This window comes from Acomys minous, assembly GCF_964271855.1.
Source record: "Acomys minous genome assembly, chromosome: 2".
Taxonomy (NCBI): domain Eukaryota; kingdom Metazoa; phylum Chordata; class Mammalia; order Rodentia; family Muridae; genus Acomys; species Acomys minous.
In genome coordinates, this window is record NC_140484.1 from 145,455,047 (window position 1) to 145,480,494 (window position 25,448).

At 47.2% G+C, this 25,448-nt stretch overlaps 1 protein-coding gene across 15 annotated transcripts in view; it reads right to left on the minus strand.

The window, feature by feature from the left end:
- SOX6 (SRY-box transcription factor 6) overlaps positions 1 to 25,448 on the minus strand; it is a 602,500-nt gene that overhangs the window by 283,236 nt on the left and 293,816 nt on the right. For all 15 annotated transcript variants that reach the window (XM_084771677.1, XM_084771678.1, XM_084771679.1 and 12 more), the window contains one exon: positions 9,061 to 9,268. In XM_084771677.1, coding sequence (XP_084627803.1) covers positions 9,061 to 9,268 — 208 coding nt within the window. The remainder of the gene's footprint in view (positions 1 to 9,060; positions 9,269 to 25,448) is intronic.

Consider the following 25,448-nt stretch of genomic DNA (forward strand, 5'->3'; position numbering starts at 1 on the left):
CTAAAACTTAATTAGTTAATTACTTGATGCCATCAACAAAGTTGCTAGGGTCGTGAAAGAATTCATATCAAGTCCAGGCCAACATCTGAATTTGTCTGCTTTACTTTTCCCCAGGCTGTGGTACTTACATGCCTAGTAAGTACATATTCACATGTATGAACATGAGTGTGGACTTTTGGAGACAGGAGTTGACTTTGAGTCTCTTTCTTGATCAGTCTCCATCCTAAGGATTGAAGCAGACTCTCACTTGAGCCCATAGTTATAGCTCTGGCTAGTCTAGCTAACCAGCTTGGTCCAAAGACCCTACTCCACCGCCAGAGTGCAAGGAGGGCAGGCGGCCTCTGAGCCATCTGCTGCTGGGAGCCTGGACCTCTGGCATCTTCTCAGCCTCTTTCTTGAAAGGATTCTTAAGCCCTTTTAACTGCTGAGGATGGGACCCAGCCACCTCCTGCGTGAGATGCAAGCACACAAATACTGGATGATGCATCTGGCTCTCAGGGTTTCCCAGCATACATCTGGCTCTCAGGGTTTCCCAGCATGGTTTGAACTTACGGTATAGCCCAGAATGGCCTTGTATGTGTGATCCTCCTGCCTCAGCCTCCTGAGTAACTAGAATTATAGGTTGATGATATTCTAAGAGAGAGGTGAAGATTTCCATCTAACAGGTCAATTGACCACAAAAATGTCTATTTCAATATAAATGATAGGATAGCACAATAATCAAAAAGCTTGTAATTTTAAATATAAAGTATTTCAGAAAAAAAAAAATAAGGTTGTGAACCCAAGATAATTAGAGATCAGGAATTGCTCTAATCCTAAAACCACATCATAAGAGGGGAACATCAGTAAAGAAGATCAAAAGGGGAGCAGTGTGTTTCCTAACAAACCCCGTAATCACAGTCCAGCAGGAGAACGGGCACCTGTGCTTGGCCATTGTTGAAAGGGCTGAAGACATTCTATTATGACACAACAAAAGGAAAACTGCAGCAAAGGGCCCACTGGGGACTTGTGTTGAGTTTCCGAAAAGGTTAGTGATCAAGGGGGGAAAAACTATACTGAATATTTAAGGAAGATAGCCCAAAGAGGTCTAAGCAGTTAAATCTTTCAGAGAACACACAAATGCACACACACATACACACACACACAGAGGGGGGGCAGAAACAGAGAAACAGAGACAAGACACAGAGAGAGCAAGTTTTGCTTTGAAAGCAGGTGAAAATGAGTACACATATTTGTCACTATCAATATCAGTGCTGTCAATACTTCTCCTGAAGGGAGGCTCCTCACTCACATGTGCATCAGACAAATGCAAGAACCTCCCTGGTATTAGTGGCTGCACCACCGAACACTGTGACTGTTACATGCCACACTGTAGAGTAGTGTCTGGAATACTATACAAAAGTGAAAATGCACTATATCATATAGTATAGTCGTGAGTATACAAAGCAGGGCTCAGAAAACTACAGGGTGGCATCATTTGTATAAAGTTCTAAAGCAAACAGAACTAAATGTATTATTTAGAAACATTCGAAACTGTTTCAGAACAAAATGGAAAATAAGAGCAAACAGAGTCCTAGCGTGTCTGAAGCAAGAGGCACGCACGTGAGGAGCACATAGGCTGCCACGGAAATCACCGTCTGCACTGAACTAGAACAGGAGCCCATGAGCGCTGTCTCCTCCCTGTCCGTGGGCTTCCGCTGCCATGTTAAACGACCCACTTCCTTATCTTCTCTTTCAACTATTAAAAAAAAATCCTAAAACTCCAAACTTTACCCTACTTATTTCTTGAAACTCCCAGAATAAATTCTGAAGAAAATGTAAAGGATTTTCAAGGGAAATGCAGAAATTCACAAATGCAAAAGGCAGAGGAGAAAGAGCCTGGCTCCAGAGAAGCATTAGGAAGCTGGCCTCTTTCTAAACAACAAAACATTCGGGCACCTCCAGCACCTGCCCCTCCCGTCCATTCAGTGAAAGACAAACGTGAAACAATTGTCTGTGTCTGCTAACGTTATTAGTGAAAAGAGCCAGGAAAAGACAGCTTTAAAATCTGAGGAGCTAGGAATGAACCACAAAAGCCGCAGCATCTTTTCTAAGCAGAGGCCAAACAATGAGAGGACGGGGAGGACTCGGCTGGATAGTGTGTTACCTGGGCTGTAATGGGCCACAAAACAGCTGCAGACAGCTTAGCCATGATTGGTTCAAAAGGTTGGGGACCACAGGGCTGTCACTCATTCTGGGATTCCGAGAGTTACATGAGAGGAGGACCAGTTTCCAAAAACTGGAAAGCAAACACGCCTAACTCAGAAGTACACTAAGTGTAATCCCCCCCCCCCCCACACAAACAAATCCAAAGCAGCAGCAAGAACACAAACATTACTAGGAGAAAATAGATTTTTTTTTAAAGAGGAACATTGAATTTAAATGAAGCTGGGTCAGGACTGTGCTGACTACCCAACTTCTTCCTCACCAAACTGTGAGCAGCTTGTGGAGCCTTAGTGGTCATGTACAATGCTTGAGATGATGCTCTGTGGGGCTGTGGTGAGTAATCAATGCATTCTGTGGGCACATGTTCATGTGTATGTGTGTAATATGTATGTGTGCATGTTTTGGGAGTACACATATATGTGCATGGAGGCCTGAGGTCTGCATGGAGTGTCTTCCTCAATCATTCTCCACTTAATTTTGAGATTACATATGGAGCCTACCAACTTGACAAGTTTCCACGATCCTCTGTGCCTGCCTCCGCAGTACTGGAGGGACCTTTTAGTGTGTTCTGGGTATCAAACTCATGCCCTCTTGTATGAGAGGCAAGCACTTCACTGAGGAAGCCATATCCCTCAGTCTTTTAAATGTGTTTTTATGTATAAGTCTCACAAATGAAAACCAGAAAAGGTTTAGAGATGCTAAACTTTCAACAATCAATCAAAATAGTGGTAAAACCCTGATATTCATACTTTCTGCCCTAAAACTGCTTGGGTGCTGCAGCATGGCATAAATGTCAAGGTGCTCTTATTATTACTGCCCAGGATTTCATAGATTTTACTGAAACAGGAACACGTTGTTCCTGACAGGAGTCTGAAACTCCATCCAAGGCTCCACCAACCTCAGTGGCTGACACACTGCATTCCACATTTCACAGCAGGGAAGACTGGCTTCCAGTGGGGAAACTTTAGTATCAGCTTTTCCAGAAGGCCTGAAAGGCCAACAAAACTGAATTGCTCTTCCAGAACACAAGAACACCATTGCCGCCAAATGCTAAATCCCTTAACATGGTGGGACATTTGCTAAGGCCTGCTGCATGCAAAGAGATTTTTATAATATTTCTTTTTGAGCAGTTTCTTCAAATAACAAGGCATTGTAATAGTGATTACAATAACAAGAGCAATAATAGCTTTGATGAGAAAAGTGATATCTAGTCCCCACACACACCCCCACAGCCCAGCTTCATAGGAACTGGAACACAGACAGGTTAAGTCACATACACAAGGTCTTATGGCCAGGAGACAATTCTGGCTCCATTAATTGAATCCTACGCTATGTGTGCACAGTACTGCATATGCCTTAGTGCACTGACTAATGCTTGATTTTCATAACAGCACTATAATTTTGGTGCTTTGAAAGAGAATGGCCCGCATAGGTTCATATAATTGAATAATTGGCCCCCAATTGGTGGAACTGTTTGGAAAGGATTAGGAGGTGTGACCTTATTGGATGAAGTGTGCCACTGGTGGTGGGCTCTCTCTCTCTCTCTCTCTCTCTCTCTCTCTCTCTCTCTCTCTCTCTCTCTCTCTCTCTCTCTCCAAGTAGTGAGCTCTCAGTTGTTTCTTCACTTCACTATCACAGATTCAAACCATCTGAAACTTTAAGCTCAATTAAATGCTTGCTTTTATTGCCTTGGTCATGGTGTTTTATCACAGCAATAGAAAAGTTACAAAGACAATAAGGATGCATATGTTTTTAATATTTTATTAATTTATTCATATTACATCTCAATTGTTATCCGATCAAGGATGCACATTTTGCATTAAAACAAAAAATAAAGCACAGAGAAATTCAGTAATGTGCTATGGAGTTTATGCGGTAAACGATGAATGACCATCAAACTCCAAGACCTAGCTCTATCTCCAGCCCACATGGCAGTTTGTAGCGCTTTCAGGAATATTGAAACTTAGATTCAAATCCAGAGCTACTTCAAAATAACACATGACTTTTCAAAACTGAGTTCTCGTCATTTCAACTATATTAGACAACACCTTTAATACACCAGCACACACAATGTATACTCTATATTTCAGTGGCTGGAGATGTAAACACCACCAGTGTGCTTGCCGTTCACAGAAACACACACTCTGGCACTCCCAACAGCTACAGCATCCTTTGAGAACCTTGCTTGCCAGAAACCCAAGCTCACTGCCCTTTGTGTATGGGCACAGCCAGATGTGTCTGTGTGCTTGCATCACCCTGATGGCCTCAGGTACCCCAATCCTTGCATCACCCTGATGGCCTCAGGTACCCCAATCTGCGGGGAACATTCATACTCTAGTCTCTGAGTCAGGCATGTTTATGGAACCCTGCCTACGCTATGTGTTTGCCATGCTCTCAAAAAAAAAAAATCCATTCTGATATTTCTACCTAATTCCAAGCACAGTTGCTTCCTCACAATGACAGTAATTATTACCTACAGGAGAGTCTTGAAAAGTCAGAAAGTCTTGTCAGACACTCGAGGGGTTTCCTGTTGTGCCCTGTCCCTCACATGATCCCCAATGCCGACTGCAACCCACCCCAGTGGCCTGGGATCACATACTCAGTAGTATGACACACAAGACATGACAGCGGCTGGAGCACTCTTATTAAAGAGAGAGTAAAACAGCTGTACATTATGCTGAAGCACTCGCTCTTCCCTCCACAAACAGACGGTCCTGGATTACAAGCGGCACTTGACCGTTTAAATCACGACAGCCACCACATTTAACCAGCTGGGCCATATTCTCCTAGCACTGCCTGTTGACCTCCTCAGTCGCAGCTGCTCAAATGAAATTCTCATTAGACAACCTATTTTCAGAAGCCAAAGGGCTCTCTGATTAAATATATGTATTTAGATATAGAAGTCCTTTTTAAAGTATTCATTTTCTGACAACTGTCGCTTACGTTAGGACCCAGCCATGCTGGCAGCAAGATGGGTGACACAAGGATAACTAGAATTCATCATTTCATTGCAGCTGAAGGATTTTTATCTTGGAAGCATCCTAACCTGACTCTATTAATCAAAGCCTTTCTGCATGCTCTACCCACCGGTATCAACAAGATATTAATGAGAAGATTCTGCGGTTTAGTCAGTCAATCCCTCTGTGTTTATCTACTCACCCATCATTTTCTTACCTGCCATATAGCTATTCATCTACTTATGACACTAAATCAAAGTTAAAGCCACAGAAGGCAGAACCCTTGCTCATCTCTCCGTCACCCTCACTGTTGAGGGGAGGCGGGCTTCTGACAGAATGCCGTTGTTCATCAGGGTCTCCGCAGTCTAGTCAGAGAGAACAGTAAATCAGCACGGCAGTGAATCCTCCTGTTGTACCGTGTAAGCAACGGTTTAGACTGGACAGTGATCAACTTCATCTAGATGAGCTTCTAAGAGGGAAGGTGCTTTTTTTACTTGATAGAGTCAAGCGTGTTCTGGGAGCGAGTCAAGGAAGGTCTTCACTCACTTATCGTGCTGTCCATACAGGCTTGCCCATCAGCTCACCCTAACACTTGACCCTGACACATGAAGTGGGAGGTAAGGGAGAGGCAGACGATATATGTGAAAAGCTCTCCCATGCCGCATGAGGCAGCATGTCCCACCTGAAGAGCCAGACTCAAGGCTTTGAAGAACCAAAGCCAAGCAAATGCTGGGAGAACTGTGTGACCTCTGAGACCCATGCTATAACCATCTTAGAAGCAGAATCTCACCTAAGTCTTAACGACCTTTCTATTTCTTTGTTCTGCCACCACATTCTAGTCTATTGTTGCCAGAAGACAACTGAAGTAAGTGTACGCGGCCGAAGCACTGGCTGTAAGAGTGTCAAGAGCTGAGTTCAGGATCCTAGCATCCAGGTAGTGCTGGGATGTAACGTACGGTGCTCTGTAATCCCAGCATGCCTGTGGAGAGGAGCGGGGGAGATGGGACAGTCCTTGGAAGGTTATAGGGCAGCTGTCCTGGTGGAGGCGAACAACAAGAAACGCTGCCTGCATAGGGAGCAAAGTGAAGGCTGTCGCTTCAAGTCAGACTTTGACCTTCACACAGTTACTAAGGCAGGTGTACTGCGCACACACACACACACACACACACACACACACACACATGCTTAAAGATGGGATTCAAACTAAAAAAAATATATAAAACTCAATAAAAACTAGAAACCATGCCTTTCTCCCATTTGCAAACCTTATTTGTTTACATTTCACTGACTGTATCACCAGCTTCCTATTTGCCCAGAGTTTACAAAACAAAAAACACTGTGTTATAATTGGCTGCCCTCTTAGTTTCCTCACTCTTGTGTCATCTCCACAAATGCCTCTCCTGATCCCATCTCCATATGCAGCCCTTTGTTTGTTTGTTTGTTTGTTTCTCTCACTCTGCTGCCTTAGTTCAGGCACTCATCTCTGGCCCAGAGCGTTGTAGTTAATGTCTGCTTCTGTTCCCATCCAGCCTACACTGAATTGCCGGACTCACTTACTTAGAAGAACGTTCCCATCCCTTACCTGACTGGAATAAAGCAGTTAGCTCTCCTCCATCACCTCCAGTATTGCATTTGAATTTTGTAGCCAAAACAGCAGGCCTGTCACGATCTGAACATAGCCTAGTTTTTCATCTTAATGTCCCATATGCAAATTCACCTCAAGTTAGAGCCTGAAGGCTGGCTGTTTTAAGTGCAATGCCTGTTCCTCCGCCTGAAATGTCTCTCCCCTGCATTCCACCAAAGAAACGCTCTCATTCTCCAAGGCTAGTTAGGACTCATCCCCCACACAACCCTCCGGTGGCTTCCCAGGCAGGAGCAATCAGCTTACCTTGTAAACTCCCAAAACACTGCATCTGTACAGCTTTCATGGAGCCTGTCACTGTTAGACTTCAAGCTAGATCTCATTCGAAACACTTCTTACGTCTCTTACTAGGATTTGGGCCATTTAAAGACAGAGGCCACTACTGTCCTGTGCACCGTGAGCACACTGTGTCATCCAGCACCAGAGTTGTCAACCTTGAGAGACATGACTACGCAGAACTCAGACGGAAAAGCAGCCTCTCCCCAACTAAGCTCAGACTGCGATTTTTGCCTTTCCTCAAGTGATGGCTGAAAGCAGGTCTACTGTGGGCACAGTGCTAGCACCCTAACAGTAGGCAGTTCTCCATCTTCTAAACTTGTTAGACTTATCTGCAGATGTCAGTTACAGCCCTGCTACATGGCTGGGTCAATCTTAAACTTTATTTTTGTGTATTAATAAAGGATTACATTCTGCCTTATCACATTTTAAAATTATTTGGGAGTTTAATATAATTCACTTCCCTGTAAGTCTGTGTATTTTATTTTCTGAGTTTACTATAACTCTAAGAAAGGAAATATAGGCTTCACTAGACCGTTAAAGGGAGTCATGGAGAAAATAAACCTCTGAAAGAGCAGAAAAGTCAGCAGAGTTCGTGCACTAATGATCACGCGGGTTACCTGTAACTGCTCATGACCCTACTAGAACACAGGTGTCTGTGCTCTAAATACCAACCAGAATGTACCAATCATCTTATTTCACAATCTAGAGATGCATGGAAGAAACATATTAGAAATAATTGACATTTGGAAAAAATGCACACATGCACACACACCCACAGGTGACAAGAAGAACACAATCACACTTGGATGTGTACAGAGATGCATGTGATGTATGTACCCAAGGTCTGTAGCTGAAGAGAACTGTAAAATTGAACATCCTAATTACCTCTGTGGTCTCCAGAGGCATCATTACATTAAAGCACAGGGGGATAAATGACATTTATAATGTGACAATCATCAGGAACATTCCAAATCCACATAGTTTGCAGTTTATAAGAGACTTTTATATTCATTGTTTGGGTTATTTTTCAAAATGTTTCTGTTAGCATGTCAAATACAAGGACCACAGCAACTTTTGAATTCTGTGGCTTATAGAAACTGAACTAGGGTAGAGTAAGTGTGAGACAGGGCTGCAGTCCCTAAGCTACTTCAGAGTAGCTGAGCCATCAAAGGCATCTGCATACATGCCAACGATCTGATTAGCATGACAAAGAGGTGAGCAAGACCTTGAGACGGAGTTCCACAAAAATCAATTAAAGACGAACTTTGAGTCTTTACAAGAATAAAGTTAAGTTAGATGCGAACTACCTGCTCATCAAACCCCAGTCTCCTACAGCGTCACAGAGGTATGCATTTCACTTACTAGTAATAAACCCAGGGCTAGGCTAGGCCTGAACTCCCAGATAAAGAATGCGCGTATACACTGATTGTGATAACCACACACGGAGCATTTGGTTTACATACAGAGTGCCCTGAAGAGCCCTGTGTCGAGGTGAGCGCAGGAGGCTGTGGCAGGCATGGCATGCCGCCCTGGAGAGCATGGGCAACTCTATACTCTATTCTAGCATTCAGAGGTGAATGTAAAATTTACAGTGTATAATAGTCATAAAATAGAAGGGAAATACATTAGAAAAAAGTTTACTTCATTTTTAAATGGGACATATCATCATAAAAATTATCTGCCAAAGGAAATAAGAGAAAAGCACTAAGCCTGACGAAGGGAGGCTTGTAGTTAGGAAATTCTCTTGCTATCTTTTTCCAGGGTGATGGTTAAGGTCAGTTCTAATCCTTAGGGTATTGTTGTAAGAAACAAACAAAACACATAGGTTTTGAGAAAATTGGGGCTATCTGCTTAGGACTGCTAATGGACTTCAGTCAGCTGTCACCATAGTAACCCCTGAGTCCTGCTGCTCCTAGCTGTGGCTTGCAAGCACTTTGCTACAGCAGGAAAGAGAGCGCAGAGGGGAAGTGCACATACCCTCTTGCTCCGTCCGAGTCATCTCCTCCAGTTTCTTCTGCTTCAGCGTGTCCACCACGTCGGCAAGGCTCCCTTTGCGGCGTTCTGGGGTTCCAAACGTAACACTATTCATTATCTCGCGCTCCCGACTCCCTTCGTCAGGCTTATGTGGTGAGGTAGACGTATTTCGGAAGGAATATAGGGAACATAATTTATTATTCTCTGACTCCTAAAAAATGAAATGAGATTGAAAAAAAGATTATTAATATGTAAGTTTCTTTCAAAGCCACACCAAAAAAATAAAAATAAAAAAAGAACCTAACTGCTGAAAGGTAGCCCGTGATTGTCACTGGATCAAATAAATTATCTTAACAATATAAAGTAACTCATTCAGTGAAACAAACTAAACTGCTTGTCTGATAAGCTGAGCTTTAAAGTAGCAGTTCCTACCAAAGGAGCTGAGATCCTGGCTCAAGCTGCTTCATTTTTTTTAGTAATAAAATAAAACTGGACATTTTGGCTTCTCCTTCACTCATGCTCTGAATTTATGAGCATTCAGGTTCAGTGAACCAGGATTAGAACTGGTGAAGTTTTTCACCCCCAACTGGGTCCTTTTATCAGCAATATTCTTCCCACAGACCAAAATATGTACACACACACACACACACACACACACACACACACACAGAGTTTTTCTCCCATTTAGAAACATTGGAAGTTAGTTTCAATGCCCAACATTCACTACTCATTAGAAATATATAAAATATCTAACCCTGTGCCAGAGAGTCAGAAATATGAATATTTTGCATGCTGATGTTTGTAGGAATTGCTTGTTTCAAGCTACACACACGTCCATAGTCACTGAGGCTCCGGCCCACTGCTCGGCCTTGGCCCTGATGCTCCACCAGGCTGCAGCGTGCCTCTCCCATGACATTTGAAAACTATCTCTAACAACAATAAAATGCTCATTGCAGAAATGTTTGCATAGGAATTACTTCACAGTGTACAAAGGTTCGCTAACTACTAGGTGGCCCATCTATCAGCCGCAAAGAGGGAGCAAATCTTACGTTCAAACACCACATGGAAGCTTTTTAGAAGGAAATAATTTTGTCGCTCTAAGTCAGAACTGAGGATTCAGGGCTACGGAAGTAGCTCAGCGGTTAGGAGTGCACGCTGCTTTTGTAGAGGGCCAGAGTCGGCTCCCAGCACCTACACGGCTCATCCCACACTTCTACAATCCCAGCTCCAGGGCACTTGATGTCTCTGGCATCTATGGGCACCTGTATTCACATGTTCACAATCACAAACCCACAACACACATAATTTAAAATAAAATAACAATAATAAATTAAGCACCAAGGGTTAGAGGCAACTGCTACATGGCTGTAGCCTCATACACCTTATTGGGGGGGGGGGGGAGCACTCCTTTCCTGATTAAAAACAAGAAAAACTGTGACATTTCCAGTCTTCAGAAACTTCAAAATCCTACTAGCTCCTAATCTCTTTCCTTACAAAGGCAGCGCAGCCAGCGTGAGTGAAGGAGAGAGAGGGGCTGGGCCAGAGACAGAGCACTGGTCTGGCATGCAAAAGACACCAGGTTTGGTCTCCAAGAACATGAAACAAATAAACTACTCCAGGAAGAAGTGGGAGGCTAGTGAGAGCAGGCCGTGTGGTGGGAAGGGGCACTGAGAGCTAACGCTGGGACTTAGCGGGGGAGGGGGAAGGGCTGAGAGCTAACGGGACATAGTGTGGTGGGTGTGGCATGAGAGCTAAAGCGGTGGATCTCCACATGAACTAAATGAAAACACGGCTATGCTCGATAGTACTGCTGCCGTCACTGTTCAGGAGGTGAAAGAGACACTGTTCTCAAGATTGTTGGGACCACAGGATCATGTAGCACTTGAAAGGTCTCTGAGCATGGTGCTGAGCCCCAGACCTGAGCTCATGTCCTGAAAGAAGGGATTATGAAGTAAAGGCACTGTTATGACCCTGGGATTAACTTAAATACCACGAGTACCTGAAAGTCTACTGAATGGTCTGTGTGAAATGCTTAAGCTGCACTGTATGCATTTCAGCAAACACTGTTCTGTTTAAGATAGCGAGAGATGACTCTCCAGTTCTCTGCCTTCATATTGTTAACACGATGCTGGAGGGGGCGTGTGCAATGGCTGCAACCTGAAATGACCTGAAAAGGACGAAGTAAGTGGCAAGCGTGGTCTAGAGCTCTTTCCCTTGCACCCAGAGCATCTCAGTGCCCACGGAAGACTCGGCTTCCGGCTAACATCTACAAGCCTGCGTGGAGAGCCCTCTGCGAGCGTGCGTGGACGGCGGCGGAGAGCCCTCTGCGAGCGTGCGTGGACGGCGGCGGAGAGCCCTCTGCGAGCGTGCGTGGATGGCGGCGGAGAGCCCTCTGCGAGCTGCCTGCTGTACTTAGGCCTGGACTCTTTTGGATGCTCGGTTCAGTTGCACTTTGTGCACACAAAACCCCAAGAAACAGTTACTGGTGCCACCGTGACTGTGGTATTGGTGAGTCAATAATCATCACTAGATCCTTTATCCTTCAATTTTCTTCAGAGGCAAAGTATGCTCATATAGCCTAAAAATAACAACTAAAGCCCTGGCACGAGCTAAGACTAGCTGAATGACAAAAACAGTGGCACAGGGACATGTTCACCTGGTGGAGGTTGAAGGGCTCTGGAGAGGCCCTGCAGACTAGTACTCCACGCACGGAGCCCACGTGTCCCTAAGGCCCAGGTTCAGCAGTCCTATGAGCTAGTTATCGTGGCTTATCCGTTAGACCTTGTTCTTTGTTCTGCGGTTATGGGAATGTGATCACTGTCATCCTATACCAAAGACAATAGCCACGGGCTCTTTTACCTCAGCGATGACCCGTACTGTCCCCTGCCCCATTACCTGTGCAAGGTGCCGCTGCACGACCAAGCCCAGAACATGAGGCTGCAAAGTCATGATTTCTCTCACAAAATCCACAAGAACGTCGTAATATGTTGCCAAGGCACCAACACAGGCATCGAGCAGTCATGAGAGGCTGAGGTTGGAACAGAGCCACTTGTTCTTTGGAGACATGGGAAGTGGGGCGTGCTTATCGTGTTTAAACTGTAGATAATTTAATAAACACTGGGTTTTTCATGATCAGAGATCTACTTCTCATTCATTTGCGTGCAACTGGCAAGCAAATCAATGTAGCTTTAAAAGTTTGTCTGATGGGATGCCAGCAACCCTGAATGAGGGAGGGAGAGAAAGAGAGAGATCTACACCATGCCTCCTCCCAGGAAGACTCAGAAAATGTCATGGAAGAGGGGATGGAAATGTTGTAATATCCAGAGGCCAGGGTGAGCTGCCGCAAGAGAGTGTCCCAGATAGGACAGGGCCACAGCACTCACGAGCTCACAGCAGCTGTGGCCTCTGTACAAGATCTGCACAAGATCAAGCCATCGACACTCAAGCATGGGTAAGGTTCGGCCTCTTGGCAAGTAATCACTGATGAAGGAAGCAGAGTCAGTTTTCTTCAGTGGTATGGACTGCACATTTAAAAAATTTAAAAAGTACAGACATGAATTTGTGAGGAGGGTAGACAAGAGATGAGTTGGTGGGGCATGGGGCGGGGGGTGAGTAGGAAATAGTTCTAATCTAAAAACATTCTATTTCTGTGTGAATTTACCAAAGAAAATATAATTAAAATACAGGGGGAAATATAGGAAGAGAGCAACAAACTAACTTTGACAGAAGGTTTCTAACCAGCCTAGAGAGTTACATCACTTTATGAATCTTTCTTTCTTTCTTTCTTTCTCTTCTTTCTTTCTTTCTTTTTTCCCAAGACAGGATTTCTCTGTGTAGCCCTGCTGTCCTGGACTTGCTTTGTAGACAGGCTGGCCTTGAACTCATAGAGATCTGCCTGCATCTGCCTTCCCAAGTGCTGGGATTACAGGCATGCACAACATGCTTTATGGAAATGTTAAGGAACAAAAGCCTAGTTTATGTTCTAAAACAAGACATGTCCCATGCCAGACCAACTGAGGCAAATGTGCCAAGACTGCCCTGCGTCCCCAGCATGAGCTTGGAAGGTAAGGACAGCAGCTCTGAGACGTAGGTCCTGCCTCCCTTAAGAAACACTGCTCCCTAAGAAGACAGTAAAATAAACATATGTGAGGACTGGAGAGAGAGCAGTTCAGTCTGTCGAGTACTTGCTGTGAAAACGTGAAGACACGAACTCTCACGTAAGGGCTGGGTATGGTGTCAGAAAGTTATAGTCCACCTGCTAGGGAAGCAGAGACAAGCCAGTCCCTGGGACCAATTGGCCAACCATGTTACACAAATGAGTCACCTATAGATCCCATGAGGGACCCTGTCTGGAAATAAAGATGAAAAGAGGTGAAAGAAGACATCCAGTATCAACCCTGGCCTATCTGAGGACACACACACACACACACACACACACACACACACACACACACCAAAAACAACAGTTTTGTAAAGTTTAAATTGTGCTTGGCCTTAATATTGCAAAGTAGATATTTAAAAAGACAAATTTTTTTAAATAAATAAACAGGAGATGGCTCTCCTTCTTTTGATCTTTCTTTGGAAAACAATTACTAAGTCAGATGAGTGATCACAAGAACAACACAAAAAGCCAGGAATGAGGAACTCAGCGAGTAAATCCACTTGTTTCCTTTCTGCCTTCATCTCAATGGTTCCATCAAAAGTAATAGTAACCAAAAATGCCAATATCTGTTAAAAGAATTCCTGTGCCAACAACACATTTAAAGTGTATAAAGAGTACATCAGTGCGAATCAATTAAACACATGAAATGCATGCAGATCACTGAGAAAGCCAGAGTAATGGGGGAAAAAATCAGTAGTTCAGAAAAGAAAAGGCCACTTTTACAAGTCAAGAACTTCAATGAAAATGTTTCCCAGGGGCTGAGGAGACAGAGAAAGTAAATATTTTTAAACACAAGATTTTTTTATTGCACAGATTTTCCAGAATTGTTACCCCAAAGTGGCTGCTGAGCGGTAATATTCAAAGGCATTTGAACTACTTCAATCTATTCTTCTGCATGTCTCACACCTCCCATATGACGTCCTGTGGCCTCCCTAACCAGGGATCTCAGCCATTGGTCAAGGAAACATCAACCTGCCCTGTCCCTGGCCTCACAGGGCCTCACAGGGCCTCACCAGTCAGCTGCTGCCTGGATCACACCCGGAAGAACTTAACCAAACACATACAATTCAGTAGTTACTAACATACTCTAATAGCCGATTCTTTATAATTTTGGATGTCATGGAAACATATGAATTTGAAATTTAACTACTAGAAACTGCAGACTAATGAACTTCCAACACTTTCCAAATACTTCCAAAGAACTAAAAATTAAAACTGAGGCAAGATTTTTTTAATAACTACCTAAACAAAATCCTTAGAACAGATATATTTAAAATTAAGTGATTGATGTTACATCTATAAAATAGAATTCCACAAAACCATCAAAATTTCTCTTGTGTAGATGAATATACTATTTATAATGGAGAGTAACTACGAGCAATGTAGGGACTGTTTGAGAGTACTATGGCTTTATAAACATCATGGAGTACTTTCAAACCATTGAGAAATCATAGTTTTTCAGAGTGTTTAATTATGTGCAAATATTCACAATGTACTATGAATGAGAAAATAGGTTAGTAAAAAATCTTCTATATACCTATTTTAAGAAAAATATGCACATTTAGAGACCAAAATATCCAACAAACAAAATGCTGATGGTGCCAATTGTTGGTATATTATTTTCTTTTTAAGGTTCTTTATTGAAAAGATTTTACATAAATGATATTTTTAATCAGAGAACAAATATAATTTTCAAAATTGAATATAGACATTAGAAACATTGTGGTAAAAAAAACTATTCATAAACAAAATACTAATCAATATAAAGAGAATATACCACAGAATTTAAGATAATAAAAGTGATTACTTCTACATGTACATAAAGGTTAGTGTCTGCCCCTTCTCCTTTACATTAGGAAAATAAGTTTTAAAGCATTTATGATGCTTTCTAGATGATGGTAAGATTATTAATAGTCTTAATTTATATTTTTGCTCATCTGGTCTTCTAATTTTCCATCAATGAACAGATGACTTCTGTAATACAGAAAATCAAGAGTTACTTTGGAGTTGGACACCTTCATTTATAAGCCTAAAGCCTGGCCTGCTCAAGGATCTTCAGCGTCCCGTTGTTACGGTTTCCCCAAACCAAGGAGAGAATAGCGGCTTCCGTGCACAATTGAAGAATTTCAACTAATACCTCCCACTAAATGTAATGATTTACAAGAGAATTCTTATGAACTAAATCTAGATCCTTGCTTCTACCATACACACACACACACACACACACACACACACATGCACGCGCACACACACACACACACACACACACACACACACAAAACCCCTAAGTTACTATGACATACACATAGTATTAAGATGTGATCTTGAGGAGATAAGTACCAATGGGCGAAAAGCCCTCGTGGGTAACATCTGTGCCCCGAAAGCCTGCTGACAACTTAGCTGGGCCCTTTGTCACCCTTCCCTGTCAACAGCTTGCCCGCCCCTTCCTAGAAGGTACTGTAACACATACCCTCTAACCATCTCCAGGCTGAACAAAGTCCACCAGCGTGGAACTTGCCAGTGCCCAATCTTAGACTTTCTGACTGCCTTGGTTAGTTTTGTACCACTGCAACACATGCCTGAGAGAAATCAACTTAGAAGGAGACTTTCATTTTGCCTTATAGCTTTAGTGGGTTTGTCCTATGACCCAAGAACCCCAATCCTACTTTAGGCCTGTGGTACTTATCATGATGAAAACATATTAATGGGAAAAGCCTGACCAAAGAGAGAGTGTGAAGGGGGAGGGAAGGAGAGAGACCAATATTAGTGCCCCACAGTCCCTTTCACAGGTTCAACTCCAATAGGTAAAGTCTCCCATTAGGTCCTACTTCCCAGCACCTCATACGATCACCTCGTGCTGAGAGCCAAGCCTTGCAACGTGGACACTGGGGACACTCATCCAAACCATGACCCCACCTTCAGAACTGTGTGGTGTCACTGGGTCTCTACTGTTTATGAGTTACTAATGCAGGCATATTGTTTTCCTAGCAGGAGAATGGCCTGACTATTGCATCATTTCCTGCTCACCCTCCGAAAGTCTGCAACATCAGTCTATGTCCTCTTCCATATTAAAGTTGCTGAAATATCTTAAGAGATCGCATTAACAGTCAGTATCTTAGCTCTGCCCACCTCCCTGTCTCATTTCCCACATAATTCCCAGGCCCCTTGCCCCTCTAGTCTCTAGATGTCTTTAAAAACATCTCACTAGTGCCAAGTACCGAATTCCCAGGCTTCACTTTGAGTGTAGAGAAAGCCAGCCCTCAGAAGGTGTCTATTTCCACCAGGCCACTTGGGTAGAGCTGGCAGGCGGATAACTGAATGCAGGTGCACTGACTCCAAGCCCAAAGCTCTTTCTACTCACACCTGTGAGACGTTCGCCTCAACAGTACAATGCTCTAATTCCAAACCAGCCGCCTTGTATCCTTTCTGTTCCCATACGTCTAGCTCCAGGAAGGAGATCACCCCCACTAAAAGACTCCCATGTTGTTGCATAATAAATCCTTCCAAACTTAAGGACTTATATCAGCACTCAGGACTGCCCGAACTCCCCGCTAACTAAGCCTGTGCGATGGCCGGCTCACATTAGCAGCTAGCTTAGAGATGCAGTACCTGACTAGGAACACTCCAAGGGCTCTGGGCTGCAATGGCTGGAGTTCTAAGGACACATTCCTTCCTCTGCTTTTGTGTGCCTTCTCCATGTCCGTGGCTGCTCTCTAACCTGGCTGCTCAGGGAGAGAGTCGGATGAAGGTGATTGCCGACATCATGTCAGTCAATCACAGCTTTCTAGCCAATACTTGAGTCATGGGCTCTGCCCACAGTCCAGAGGATGGGAGTTACATGCTACCTTCTTATAGGATGGGGCTATAACTATATCCTCAAGTAGTTGCTGCGAGAAGTGAATCACTTATACAGCATTTCATATGGTACCCACTACTAACTATTCAGGGACTCTTTATTACTTAACCCAGATGTCCTTTGTCCGTGTGCTTTGTGTCACTTGTGTCTTCTGCATACTGTCGTGGTAGCCACTGGTGCTTTTTTTTTTTTTTTTTTTTTAGGATTTTATTCATACTAACTTGTCTGAGTGGAGTAATGAGCCTAAACTACATTATTCCCTTTGCTCCTGAGCTAAGTCCACTAAGTGCCAGATCACCACAAAGCCTCAGAGACCTGAGCAATTAGCTTTGCTCTAGGAATGTTATCAGTGAGCCCTTATCCTACATTCGAGGGATCTCCTCCCTTCCACAGGGCTCTGAGTCAGCTGGGCTGCTGCCACACCCAGGTGAGGAATGTGGACAGCAACAGTGTGGAGGCAGAGGACAGGCAGCAGTGTGGAGACAGGACAGGCAGCAGTGTAGAGACAGAGAACAGGCAGCAGTGTGGAGGCAGAGGACAGGCAGCAGTGTGGAGACAGAGGACAGGCAGCAGTGTGGAGACAGGACAGGCAGCAGTGTAGAGACAGAGGACAGGCAGCAGTGTGGAGACAGAGGACAGGCAGCAGTGTGGAGACAGAGGACAGGCAGCAGTGTGGAGACAGAGGACAGGCAGCAGTGTGGAGACAGAGGACAGGCAGCAGTGTGGAGGCAGAGGACAGGCAGCAGTGTGGAGACAGAGGACAGGCAGCAGTGTGGAGACAGAGGACAGGCAGCAGTGTGGAGGCAGAGAACAGGCAGCAGTGTGGAGACAGAGGACAGGCAGCAGTGTGGAGACAGAGGACAGGCAGCAGTGTGGAGGCAGAGGACAGGCAGCAGTGTGGAGGCAGAGGACAGGCAGCAGTGTGGAGGCAGAGGACAGGCAGCAGTGTGGAGGCAGAGGACAGGCAGCAGTGTGGAGACAGAGGACAGGCAGCAGTGTGGAGGCAGAGAACAGGCAGCAGTGTGGAGGCAGAGAACAGGCAGCAGTGTGGAGGCAGAGGACAGGCAGCAGTGTGGAGGCAGAGGACAGGCAGCAGTGTGGAGGCAGAGGACAGGCAGCAGTGTGGAGGCAGAGAACAGGCAGCAGTGTGGAGACAGAGGACAGGCAGCAGTGTGGAGACAGAGGACAGGCAGCAGTGTGGAGGCAGAGAACAGGCAGCAGTGTGGAGACAGGACAGGCAGCAGTGTGGAGACAGAGGACAGGCAGCAGTGTGGAGACAGGACAGGCAGCAGTGTGGAGGCAGAGGACAGGCAGCAGTGTGGAGACAGAGGACAGGCAGCAGTGTGGAGGCAGAGGACAGGCAGCAGTGTGGAGACAGGACAGGCAGCAGTGTGGAGACAGAGAACAGGCAGCAGTGTGGAGGCAGAGGACAGGCAGCAGTGTGGAGGCAGAGGACAGGCAGCAGTGTGGAGACAGAGGACAGGCAGCAGTGTGGAGACAGAGGACAGGCAGCAGTGTGGAGGCAGAGGACAGGCAGCAGTGTGGAGACAGAGGACAGGCAGCAGTGTGGAGGCAGAGGACAGGCAGCAGTGTGGAGACAGAGAACAGGCAGCAGTGTGGAGGCAGAGGACAGGCAGCAGTGTGGAGGCAGAGGACAGGCAGCAGTGTGGAGACAGAGGACAGGCAGCAGTGTGGAGGCAGAGGACAGGCAGCAGTGTGGAGACAGAGGACAGGCAGCAGTGTGGAGACAGAGGACAGGCAGCAGTGTAGAGACAGAGGACAGGCAGCAGTGTGGAGACAGGACAGGCAGCAGTGTGGAGACAGAGGACAGGCAGCAGTGTAGAGACAGAGGACAGGCAGCAGTGTGGAGGCAGAGGACAGGCAGCAGTGTGGAGACAGAGGACAGGCAGCAGTGTGGAGGCAGAGAACAGGCAGCAGTGTGGAGGCAGAGAACAGGCAGCAGTGTGGAGGCAGAGGACAGGCAGCAGTGTGGAGGCAGAGGACAGGCAGCAGTGTAGAGACAGAGGACAGGCAGCAGTGTGGAGACAGAGGACAGGCAGCAGTGTGGAGGCAGAGGACAGGCAGCAGTGTGGAGACAGAGGACAGGCAGCAGTGTGGAGGCAGAGGACAGGCAGCAGTGTGGAGACAGAGGACAGGCAGCAGTGTAGAGACAGAGGACAGGCAGCAGTGTGGAGACAGAGGACAGGCAGCAGTGTGGAGGCAGAGGACAGGCAGCAGTGTGGAGGCAGAGGACAGGCAGCAGTGTGGAGGCAGAGGACAGGCAGCAGTGTGGAGACAGAGGACAGGCAGCAGTGTAGAGACAGAGGACAGGCAGCAGTGTGGAGGCAGAGAACAGGCAGCAGTGTGGAGGCAGAGGACAGGCAGCAGTGTGGAGGCAGAGGACAGGCAGCAGTGTGGAGACAGAGGACAGGCAGCAGTGTAGAGACAGAGGACAGGCAGCAGTGTGGAGACAGAGGACAGGCAGCAGTGTGGAGGCAGAGGACAGGCAGCAGTGTGGAGACAGAGGACAGGCAGCAGTGTGGAGGCAGAGGACAGGCAGCAGTGTGGAGACAGAGGACAGGCAGCAGTGTAGAGACAGAGGACAGGCAGCAGTGTAGAGACAGAGGACAGGCAGCAGTGTAGAGACAGAGGACAGGCAGCAGTGTGGAGGCAGAGGACAGGCAGCAGTGTAGAGACAGAGGACAGGCAGCAGTGTAGAGACAGAGGACAGGCAGCAGTGTAGAGACAGAGGACAGGCAGCAGTGTGGAGGCAGAGGACAGGCAGCAGTGTAGAGACAGAGGACAGGCAGCAGTGTGGAGACAGAGGACAGGCAGCAGTGTGGAGACAGAGGACAGGCAGCAGTGTGGAGACAGAGGACAGGCAGCAGTGTAGAGACAGAGGACAGGCAGCAGTGTGGAGACAGAGGACAGGCAGCAGTGTGGAGACAGAGGACAGGCAGCAGTGTGGAGACAGAGGACAGGCAGCAGTGTGGAGACAGAGGACAGGCAGCAGTGTGGAGGCAGAGGACAGGCAGCAGTGTAGAGACAGAGGACAGGCAGCAGTGTGGAGACAGAGGACAGGCAGCAGTGTGGAGACAGAGGACAGGCAGCAGTGTAGAGACAGAGGACAGGCAGCAGTGTAGAGACAGAGGACAGGCAGCAGTGTGGAGACAGAGGACAGGCAGCAGTGTGGAGACAGAGGACAGGCAGCAGTGTGGAGACAGAGGACAGGCAGCAGTGTGGAGACAGGACAGGCAGCAGTGTGGAGACAGAGGACAGGCAGCAGTGTGGAGACAGGACAGGCAGCAGTGTGGAGACAGAGGACAGGCAGCAGTGTGGAGACAGAGGACAGGCAGCAGTGTAGAGACAGAGGACAGGCAGCAGTGTGGAGGCAGAGGACAGGCAGCAGTGTGGAAACAGAGGACAGGCAGCAGTGTGGAGACAGAGGACAGGCAGCAGTGTGGAGACAGGACAGGCAGCAGTGTGGAGACAGGACAGGCAGCAGTGTGGAGACAGAGGACAGGCAGCAGTGTGGAGGCAGAGGACAGGCAGCAGTGTGGAGGCAGAGGACAGGCAGCAGTGTGGAGGCAGAGGACAGGCAGCAGTGTGGAGGCAGAGGACAGGCAGCAGTGTGGAGGCAGAGGACAGGCAGCAGTGTGGAGACAGAGGACAGGCAGCAGTGTGGAGACAGAGGACAGGCAGCAGTGTAGAGACAGAGGACAGGCAGCAGTGTGGAGGCAGAGGACAGGCAGCAGTGTGGAAACAGAGGACAGGCAGCAGTGTGGAGACAGAGGACAGGCAGCAGTGTGGAGACAGGACAGGCAGCAGTGTGGAGACAGGACAGGCAGCAGTGTGGAGACAGAGGACAGGCAGCAGTGTGGAGGCAGAGGACAGGCAGCAGTGTGGAGGCAGAGGACAGGCAGCAGTGTGGAGGCAGAGGACAGGCAGCAGTGTGGAGGCAGAGGACAGGCAGCAGTGTGGAGGCAGAGGACAGGCAGCAGTGTGGAGACAGAGGACAGGCAGCAGTGTGGAGACAGAGGACAGGCAGCAGTGTGGAAACAGAGGACAGGCAGCAGTGTGGAGACAGAGGACAGGCAGCAGTGTGGAGACAGAGGACAGGCAGCAGTGTGGAGACAGAGGACAGGCAGCAGTGTGGAGACAGGACAGGCAGCAGTGTGGAGACAGAGGACAGGCAGCAGTCTGGAGACAGGACAGGCAGCAGTGTGGAGACAGAGGACAGGCAGCAGTGTGGAGACAGAGGACAGGCAGCAGTGTGGAGACAGAGGACAGGCAGCAGTGTGGAGACAGAGGACAGGCAGCAGTGTGGAGACAGGACAGGCAGCAGTGTGGAGACAGAGGACAGGCAGCAGTGTGGAGACAGAGGACAGGCAGCAGTGTGGAGACAGAGGACAGGCAGCAGTGTGGAGGCAGAGGACAGGCAGCAGTGTGGAGGCAGAGGACAGGCAGCAGTGTGGAGGCAGAGGACAGGCAGCAGTGTGGAGGCAGAGGACAGGCAGCAGTGTGGAGACAGGACAGGCAGCAGTGTGGAGACAGAGGACAGGCAGCAGTGTGGAGACAGAGGACAGGCAGCAGTGTGGAGACAGAGGACAGGCAGCAGTGTGGAGGCAGAGGACAGGCAGCAGTGTGGAGGCAGAGGACAGGCAGCAGTGTGGAGACAGAGGACAGGCAGCAGTGTGGAGACAGGACAGGCAGCAGTGTGGAGACAGGACAGGCAGCAGTGTGGAGACAGAGGACAGGCAGCAGTGTGGAGACAGAGGACAGGCAGCAGTGTGGAGACAGAGGACAGGCAGCAGTGTGGAGGCAGAGGACAGGCAGCAGTGTGGAGACAGAGGACAGGCAGCAGTGTGGAGGCAGAGGACAGGCAGCAGTGTGGAGACAGAGGACAGGCAGCAGTGTGGAGACAGGACAGGCAGCAGTGTGGAGACAGAGGACAGGCAGCAGTGTGGAGACAGAGGACAGGCAGCAGTGTGGAGGCAGAGGACAGGCAGCAGTGTGGAGACAGAGGACAGGCAGCAGTGTGGAGACAGAGGACAGGCAGCAGTGTGGAGACAGAGGACAGGCAGCAGTGTGGAGACAGAGGACAGGCAGCAGTGTGGAGACAGAGGACAGGCAGCAGTGTGGAGGCAGAGGACAGGCAGCAGTGTGGAGACAGAGGACAGGCAGCAGTGTGGAGACAGAGGACAGGCAGCAGTGTGGAGACAGAGGACAGGCAGCAGTGTGGAGGCAGAGGACAGGCAGCAGTGTGGAGGCAGAGGACAGGCAGCAGTGTGGAGGCAGAGGACAGGCAGCAGTGTGGAAACAGAGGACAGGCAGCAGTGTGGAAACAGAGGACAGGCAGCAGTGTGGAGGCAGAGGACAGGCAGCAGTGTGGAGGCAGAGGACAGGCAGCAGTGTGGAGGCAGAGGACAGGCAGCAGTGTGGAGACAGAGGACAGGCAGCAGTGTGGAGACAGAGGACAGGCAGCAGTGTGGAGGCAGAGGACAGGCAGCAGTGTAGAGACAGAGGACAGGCAGCAGTGTGGAGGCAGAGGACAGGCAGCAGTGTGGAGACAGAGGACAGGCAGCAGTGTGGCGACAGGACAGGCAGCAGTGTGGAGACAGAGGACAGGCAGCAGTGTGGAGACAGAGGACAGGCAGCAGTGTGGAGACAGGACAGGCAGCAGTGTGGAGGCAGAGGACAGGCAGCAGTGTGGAGACAGAGGACAGGCAGCAGTGTGGAGACAGGACAGGCAGCAGTGTGGAAACAGGACAGGCAGCAGTGTGGAGACAGAGGACAGGCAGCAGTGTGGAGACAGAGGACAGGCAGCAGTGTGGAGACAGAGGACAGGCAGCAGTGTGGAGACAGAGGACAGGCAGCAGTGTGGAGACAGGACAGGCAGCAGTGTGGAGACAGAGGACAGGCAGCAGTGTGGAGGCAGAGGACAGGCAGCAGTGTGGAGACAGAGGACAGGCAGCAGTGTGGAGACAGAGGACAGGCAGCAGTGTGGAGACAGAGGACAGGCAGCAGTGTGGAGACAGAGGACAGGCAGCAGTGTGGAGACAGAGGACAGGCAGCAGTGTGGAGACAGAGGAGTGACGTGGACTGGTGCTGCAAATGTCAGGCCTGGATCTGGGAGCCGGAGAGCATAGTGCAGGGACGAGATTCTGGCTGTGTACTGGAGTGGGCCCCATAAACAGGTTATGTCACTTCTGCTAAGAGGAAGGCCTGAGAAATGGCCCAAGTCATTGCATCAATCAATTCTGTGACAAGCTGCCCAGTCTGACTGTCAGGACAAGTACTGGCCTCGGTTACCCTTCCTTGAGCACATAAGCAAAACTAAATGAAATGCATCCATTTTTGTGCATTGTACACTGTCAATTTGATGTGCTTTTCTGTTTTTTTTTCTTTTGAATTGTGGCTGCATGTATTCCAGACTGCCTCATAACTTACTATGTAGTCAAAGATGACCTTGAACTTCTGAATCTCCTGAGGGCTGACGCGTAGCACCATGTCAGTTTTATTTGGTGCGGGACCCAGGCTCTGCATGCTCAGGAAGAGATCCCCACCCTAGCCACATCCTGAGGCCCTGGTGTCCATTTTAGGTGCATCTTTTCTAGTCACCGCTGTATCCTCACTCTAGCCCAGCCTCCCTAAAGAAAATGTTTATTTAAATGAAAAGGTGTGGTTATTCTTCATCAATGATAACATACAGTGAAAAAAGCAAAACAAGCTTCTCAGTGTTTTCAACTTCATGGGGTGTTATTCTTTGAGAGTCAGGAAAAAAGTGAAATCAGAATTCCTAGATAGTCTCAGAGTTTTTAAACTTTTGATGTTAAGCATACTTCTAAAGTCTTCACACTATAAAATCTAAAAGCTGAACTTGTTTAAAGAGTAAAAGACACTCAGTTTTGTAACATGGAGAACAGGAGCCTACAGGAATAGTCAATTCAGATTTCACATTAAGGTGACTCCACTCACACGATCACAGGTGGACACTGTCCATTCCTGGACTGCCCATTTTTTTTTGCATTGAAAATGTGTTAGACCTAGGGAGATAATTAAAAGGATTTACAGGAACTATACTACGTATAAGAACTCATTAGTGAACATTTTGTCTTTTTTAAATTATTCTTCCTTGCTCCTCTTTCTAAATGTTATACTCTATCCACACATACTTTTGTTTACTTATATACACACGTGTCTTATATGTTAAGGTCCATATATGAGGGAGAACATGCAGTTTTTTTCTTTATGAGATTGAGTGGTCTCACTTAATATTATATATTCTAAGTCCATCGATTTTCCTGAAAGTTTTGTGATTTCATTTTTCTTTTGAGTTGGAAGGCATTCTGTTTATGCATGAACCATATCTCATTATCTGCTCATAGCTTGGCGGACAGCTACACAGATTCCCGTGCCCTGCTCTGGTGACTAGAGCTGCAGTAAACAAAGGGGTGCAAACAGCTCTACCAGAGGCGCAGAGCTCTCTAGGCAGATGCCAGTAACATAGTGTGCTCATATAATAGCTCTAGCTTTAGTTTTTTGAGGAGCCTCCAAAAGCAATTCCCACAATGGCTGGACCGGTTTGCCCTCCCAGAAACGGTAAGTCTTCTTTCCCAGCATTGTCTGCAACATTTGTTGTCAGATTTCTTGGTAGGCATTGGGACTGGTGTGAGTGCTACCCCATTCAAGATGAGGTTTACTGAGATTCTAAATCATAGATTTGTTCTTGAATTCTGATACCACTTAATATACAGTGACTCTACTCAGTCCATACCCAGAGTCATTTGAAGAAAGCCCAAATCAACCCAACTGATTCAAGTACAGTGTGTTCTTGGAAATTATAAAGAGAATTATGAAGATGCAGTATCTACAGAGATATTAAAAACAATAAGATACCAGCTAAAATTGATATAACAAAACAAAACTAAAAGTAGTGTCTGCTTTGACAGGCACGCCAGGGGTCAGTGTCCTCTGCTAAGGCGGAGGGTTCCTGCCACGACCTCAAGCCTCTTTATGGACCCTGCTTCTATCTATTTTAAGTTCCTACGGGATGGTCGAAGTTGTACTATGTAAGTTGCAGGCACCTTCATATTCCATCCACATCCAGTGGCCGTATCTACCCGCTATATGTACACCGTGCTTAGTTGTTGCTTTTCCAGTCACAGCTTTACCCTCATTATAGCCCATCCTCCCTGAAGATAAGATTTACATAAGAAAAAAGTTGTATAGGATTATAATGTACCATGGGGGGAAAAGACAAATTTATCAGTAATTTGAGACTACCACTTTAAAAAAAACCCACCTGCTGGTTGCCCTGTGTAAAGGCTTTCCACTTGGGAAGAGTTGCCTGTTCTAGGTTCTAATACCTTC